General features: G+C 27.8%; 1 protein-coding gene across 1 annotated transcript in view; it reads right to left on the reverse strand.

Moving 5' to 3' along the window:
• The window catches only part of LOC106323557, a 27,141-nt gene extending 20,060 nt beyond the window's left edge, over nt 1-7,081 (reverse strand). The window contains exon 1 of the mRNA XM_013761661.1: nt 6,871-7,081. Coding sequence (XP_013617115.1) covers nt 6,871-7,081 — 211 coding nt within the window. The remainder of the gene's footprint in view (nt 1-6,870) is intronic.
• Between the last annotated feature and the right edge of the window lie 45 nt (nt 7,082-7,126).

The raw sequence follows: 7,126 nt of genomic DNA on the forward strand, positions 1-7,126 counted from the left end.
CGGGGGGGTGGTGTAAATACGTACTTGAATTTATGTTTTAACAATTTAAGAATTTTTTTCTATTGGTAATTAAGATTTGGCATTAATAACTAAGTAGAACTAATGTAGATTATCACATTTTTCTTTTTGGTGTTCCCAAAATTTCTAATCCTGACCTAAACCCTAATGCACACAAATGATTTTAAATATAACTCAAAGCACTAAAATATCAAAAATATGAGCCGTCACATGCAACCTTCTACCTAGGCCTAGGATCTTATTACCCCAAACCGAAGTATTTACCTAAACCTGAACCAGGAAAACAAAAACCGGATCCAAACCAATATACAAAAATATTTGAATGCGACTTATGAGGTTAGTAATTTGGGGTTTGGTTATAACCTAAACCAAACTGACCAAACCGAAATCCGAACCTATATCTGAAAATATCCAAAATTAGCTAAATATGTTAAGGTAAGTTAGATATTTATAGTATTGGAAAGATTTTTATAGTTTGTTTTATTTTTCTATTTTGAATAATTTTTAGTTAATTTAAATACTTTAACTCATTTTAATTAGATTTATGAACAATTTATATATTTTGAAAAACAATTGTCAATTTTTCAGGTTAAAAAAATATTTTTGACGATTTCAGACATTGGTTACAATCCGATCCGAACCGAATCTGGAAGGAATTGAACCGGACCGACCCTATATTTAGTAAAATTCGAATGGGACTTATGAGCATAATACCGAAAACCCGAATAGACTGAAACGAAACCGACGCCCCCCCCCCCCCCATGCCCATGCCCACGTCCATCATTCGCCATCTCTAGATTAGAAGCTACAATCATTCTATTGATCTAGATTATCACCAATTTTTCTCAAGAAAAGGTCTAGAAATTATCTAAATAGCTGTATTTCTATTTTTCTATCTGATTAATGTCTTCAATTGAATTTGTCATCATCGTATCCACTATAAATATACAAACCCACAACTCTATAGATAGAGAATAAATATTTGAGAAAGAGACTGATATTTTGGTGAAGAATAATGTTTTTTCTATTACAAATATCAAACAAAAACCGAGGTATCAACACATAATAAATTTTTTTTGTCAAGTTATAGCGTCCAAGTGACACATGTAGAACCAATGCGGTGCAGTTCTATTAGTAACAAAAACATATAGATACATAGGTATGTTGATATTTTTGTTACTATAACTGCAGTGCAGTTTGTAAATATTCAGAGCCATATTTTTTTGCCACTTGCTTGGCATATCAAGAATTAAACTAGACATTTTTGACAAGCATGATTAAGCACCTACCAAATGATAGATAATTATTTTCACTAGAACAACATTCAGGCACATCCGGCTTGACAAAAAGAACACCTTATTGCTCCAACGACATAGCCATGAGGGATTTAGCCATAACCGAAGACATCTTACTACCGTTTAAACCTCTTCGCTTCAGTATCCCAGAACCAGCCAACTTTCCTCTAACCAATAGTAAACACCAAGATCTGATTTAAACACCACTTTGAGCACAGATAGAAGAAAATACAGCATACTATCTTCATTTGTAAGCCTTTTAAAGAGATCTGAAAATTGCATGCAAGAGGATACTACCCATAAGAACTCATACACTTTTTTAGAAATTTTGTCATTTCTATTTTATTTTTTTCAACTTTTTAGAGCATTTCTAACATCACTCTATTTTCTATTATAAAATAGAGTTTAGAAGGGCTCAAATGGTATTCTATTTTTTACTCTATAATAGAGTAAAAAATGAGTTTGCTCTGTATATAGAGTGAGTTATTTTTTTTGTCTATCACTCTATTTTTCACTCTAAAATAGAATTCTATTAGAACATAATTCAACTCTATTATAATGTTACTCTAATTTAAAATAAAAAATAGAGCGAACGATCGAAGATAGTCTTAGTTAGTTATGTAATCAATTATAAGTATTTACCATATAACAAGAAAAAGAAAGATATAATGGGAATGACTTTCAATAAAGCAAAAGCAAAGACAAGTTATAATAATATATATAGAGAGAGAGATTAGGTTGGTTAAACTTTCTTCATTTATCTGAGTAAAATCATCGACAAAAAAAAACTTGTAAAATCACAGCCGCCGTTATCTTTCGTTGGGAAGAACATGTCGCTGTATTAATGTTTGCTTTGCGTTGGGCTTCCAAGGATGTTTCAGAATCCACCAGTTTTAAGATTTATAAATTATAGAGAACAGTTTAATTATAGAGAACAGTGTAGCGGTGATCTCTTACCATAGCTTCTCAACCAAAAAAATAATTTAAAATGTAAAAATAAAAGTATAGATAAGTAGAAGAGTATCTTTGTAGAGAAACTCTTTTACATTACGGAGATACCATCACTATGTATGCTCTAAATACACAATAATGCATGATATCATCGGCAAACATGCAGGGGCGGACCCATGAAAAAAACATTATATGCGGCACAAATAAACTTTCTGATGAAAAAAACATTATATGCGGCACAAATAAACTTTCTGATGAAAAAAACATTAAACTAATAGTTGTAATATGTTTTAGAATTTTTTTTTTGAAATAAAAAATATGTTTTAAAATTTGATTATGGAACAATGCCGTTTTGAGTTCAAGCATAAAAAAATACTCCCTCTATTTCCGAAATTAAGATGTTTTAGATTTTTTACTTGTTCCACAAACATAGATTTTCTATATAGTTAAGGTATTTTTTTATACTTTTAAGAAACATTAAATGAAAATATTTGAATTGATTGAATTTAATTGGTGAAAAGTTATTAGAAAGTGTATAATAAGTAAAAGAAAAATTAAATTATAAAAATTTATTGAATTCTTAATAAGTATGAACATTTTAGAAAATCTTACTTTTGGGAACAGAGAAATGATGGATTTAGGAATCATAACCTCAGTATTATTTGATTTTGTTTTTGAAATTCTTTTGGTTAGTCTACAGCTAATATTGTTCAAATATGGTTGTCATTCAAGAATTCAAATATTTTTTAATTATTATTTTGATTTTTAGCTCATTATTTGATAACTCTAATTTTAAAATTGTTTGTGACCTTCTATTTTACAAAAAAGTAAAAAGTAATTGAATAAAATTAGTTTTAATAAAATTACAGACGCATAACATACAAATTATAATCAGTCATTAAAAAAACTAAATACACAACGTTACATAGAAAAGTAAAAAGTGAAATGATATAATTTGAAAAAGAATAAACGTTAAAGAAAAACAAAAAGTTAAAATGAAAAAAAAAAGGTGCAGAGAACATCAAGAACATTACCATAAAAATTATTAGTAAGTATACACATATATACACGAAATTTAATATATATATATATACACACACGCAACTCAACAAATAAATCCGTAAAAACATAACAATTGATTTCAACATTGCATAGGACACAATCTATAGGAAACTCAACAAATAAATTAATAAAACATCAACCAATTATAAACTTTCTAACATAGTATGGGGCACGTGCCCCGTTCACCTTGTCTGTAGATCTGCCACTGCAAAAATGCATAACTACAATGTTATAAAAGTATCTCAAATCCACTTATATATTTTCTTTTATAAGAGCATTTAGAGATAAAACTATTCCCTCTCATCTCTATTTCTTTTTTCTTTTATAAATAGATATTGTTATTTTTATTTATATTCACAAAGGAAAAAATAACATTTTTTCTATTTTTACTCTATATTTAGAGATTATTATTTTAGAAAAGTACATTGGACCGGATTACATCTCTGTTATAGAAGAAAAAATAACAAAATACATTAAAATTGGGTTAATGTAATACTTTTATTTATTAATATCACTTTTGTAATAAAAATATATGCTTAATTATCTTAACTTCTAAAATATTACTATTATCATATAAAAATGGCCTGCCATCTTGCGATGTGACGGCGGTCTCGCTTTCCTCTCCTGTGGCTTTACGCATTCTGTTTCATGTCAGTCGAGTATCTACCTGGTTTAGAACTGGTTTTCGTCCTATAGTTTTCAATTTTGGTTTATTATTCAAATAGTCTCAAAGCATTTTTTTTTCATAAATTAGCATATGACCAAAATAAGTTTCATTAAATGAAAAAAAGTTTCATTAAATGGATAAATATTAAGTATACCATTTCCTACAGATATATTAATTAAATAAATATTTAATTTTTTTTTTGATTTTTTACTTTTTTTTAAATGACGATCTTTCTTAAAAAGAAAGTTTAGAAAAAAAATCATAAATATTTATGATAACTTCATAAATTTGAGTTATATAAATATTTAGGATAACATTGATGAATAAGTATAATATCCTCTTAAAATTTAGGAAGATATTGATAAATATATATAATATCTTCACAAAAGTTTGAAAACTTTCAAAATTATATTTTAAAATTTTTTTTGTACATTTAAGAAGAAAATATATATATATTATGAATATCATACAGAATTTGTCTTATATGTATATTTAGTAAGATCCTATTGAATATTTATAATATCTTTCTATCGTTTTTTGTCGGTTTTCTACTTTGCTAGTTCACTTGGAAGCGTGGTAGCAGACCATTTCGGGGAGCGTATCCACCCGCCTCTTTCTGACTTATGTGAGAGAAAAGAGAATCTCTTGAACGAGCCACTTTCGCAAGTGAGTCGAATCTAATATCTCGTGATCTAGGAGGGATATAAACCAAAAAACCTTGTAAACCAGCGTTGTAAGCTCTCAAAAATTGTCAACTCAGAGGAAAAGGCTGGCAACCTATTGGGTTATGGATCATCTCTAACAGATCCAAGCAATCCGTTTTAAATCTCGTTGATGTAATCCCTAAATACTTTAAATAAGGCACAAAAAGCAGTCCAACTCCGCATGGAGTGATGATAACCTTTTTCGACAGCCTTTGAGACCAAAATACTCTTGTTCTTAAAATCGTCATTTTTAAAGTGTTTTAATATTGAAAGTTTTGTTCAAAATTTAAAAGATTAGATTTTGATTTGAACATTTCAAAACTCCGACCTAATGCCTTCTAATACTTTTAGTAACCGGAAAATTAAAATAAGCTCTTGAAAAATACATCTACACCATTAGAAAATATAATCTAACAGATATGACTTTAAGAGAAATCAAAGTTGAAATCCACACAAATATTAGATTAGGAATTGCTAATACATTGATAATAGAATGATTGTCTCACATTTTTAACAATTGAAGTGATTTTCCGCATCACAACAAGCTACTATCACGTCCATTGCCTACACAGTTATTTTTTCTAGATAGAGATAAATCATTTTCTTTGGTTTAATCTATTTTGGAAAAGACCCCTTCAAAGAAATTTACTTTAGAACCTGTCGAAAAATCTACGATAACTATTACAACGAAAATCAGAGCAAAATAAATATCTCAGACTAAAAACGCTGGAGGAAAACAAAGTATCGCCGAAAACTTTGGAAAAACAACCAGCGTAAAGCCAGAATACAAAAACAAAGAAAATGAGACTATTCGGAAAATATTCAAACAGTGCTAAAAACCATCAGCGTGCACATGTCCTCAAAATGTTTCTAGACCATAGGGCAAAAATATTGGACCCTTAAAATTTCTATTTATTAAAAAAATTACCTTATAAATATTTGTGACTATAGTTTATAACAAAAAAATACATATAAAAAGATTGGGACTTCATAATTTACCTTCCTAATTATTCATTCTATTTCATTATAATTGACGTTTTAAGATTTTAGTCCTATTTTATATAAATGACGCTTTCATATTTCTATGTAAAACTTTAATATTGCTTAGTATTTTAACTGATTATATTCTACTAGGTTAAAACTCGCACCTTGCACGGAATGAACATTATATATATATTTATTTATTGGATAATTAAAAATTCAATAATTATGACATATATAATTAAATTGGTGTGAATACGTAAAGAAATTCTATTAATCAAAACAATTATTGTTTTTTAATTTTTTATTGCATATAGTTAAATTTAAATAATATATACATAGATATATATAGTATATTTTTATATTGATATATGTTAAATGATGTGTTCTACTCATTTGGGTTTTTTGATGATTTGTATCTTTTTAAATCAAAAAACTTTAGATCACTGATAACAAAAACTTCATTTTGTGATGTTTAAAAGTTTAGTAATTTATAATTTTTAAAAACATTCAATGCAAATTTTAAAAGTTAAATATTAAGTTATCAGTATTTGTTCAAAACTTTTATCAAAAAAATGTTCAAAGCAATATAAAATTGTTCAAAGCAAATTTCAAAATTTATTAAAATTTCTATGGTATACAGTTTAATTTAAAAGATATCTATATATATATATACATATATCCTTTAATCTTAATATTAATAAATGAGACTTCTTAGTTATATGATTTTGTAATCATTTGTATCTTGTCATAAAAAAAATTTAAACTATGGATCATAAAAAATTCAATGTGAGACATTTAAAAAAATATATATAACATATACTAATTTAAAGTTAAACAAAAAATGATAGAGGGGTATACTAATTTGTATCAAATCTTTATTATTCAAAATCATTAATTGTGATATATTGAAAACAATAATCATTAATCTTTATTATTCAAAATCATTTAATGAAATAATTGAAAACATTAATAATTATTTTATGGCTATCTTAATAAAAAGTTTATTATATATTTATATGGACCAACATATTTCTCTAATGATTCTAAGAATCATTGTGGTGATGACACTTGGGTACCTTTTTTTTTTTTTTGACGTCAAACGGCTATTCTATTACTCAAACTTGAGGTGGCCTGGGGAGCCAGACCGGAATAGAACAACCAATAAAACATAAGGATCTATGAAAAAAACGTGCATTCTTAGCTAGCGAATCTGCAATCTCATTCTGCATCCTTGGGAAGTAGCTGATTTTGAAGTCTGAAAAACACAACCGAAGAGTTTGAATGATCTCCAGCTCTGTTGAGAAGGTGGACCAATCTTGTGGCTGTTCTAACATCGCAATCAGGTCCTTGCAGTCCGTCCCAAACCTCTGACAGTAAGAGTGATGTATCATGCTCTCCATTGCCCACTGTAGCGCTTCCAGTTCTGAGTGTAACGCTGTCTCCCT

The sequence above is a fragment of the Brassica oleracea genome, chromosome C2, assembly GCF_000695525.1.
Source record: "Brassica oleracea var. oleracea cultivar TO1000 chromosome C2, BOL, whole genome shotgun sequence".
In the NCBI taxonomy this organism is placed as follows: domain Eukaryota; kingdom Viridiplantae; phylum Streptophyta; class Magnoliopsida; order Brassicales; family Brassicaceae; genus Brassica; species Brassica oleracea.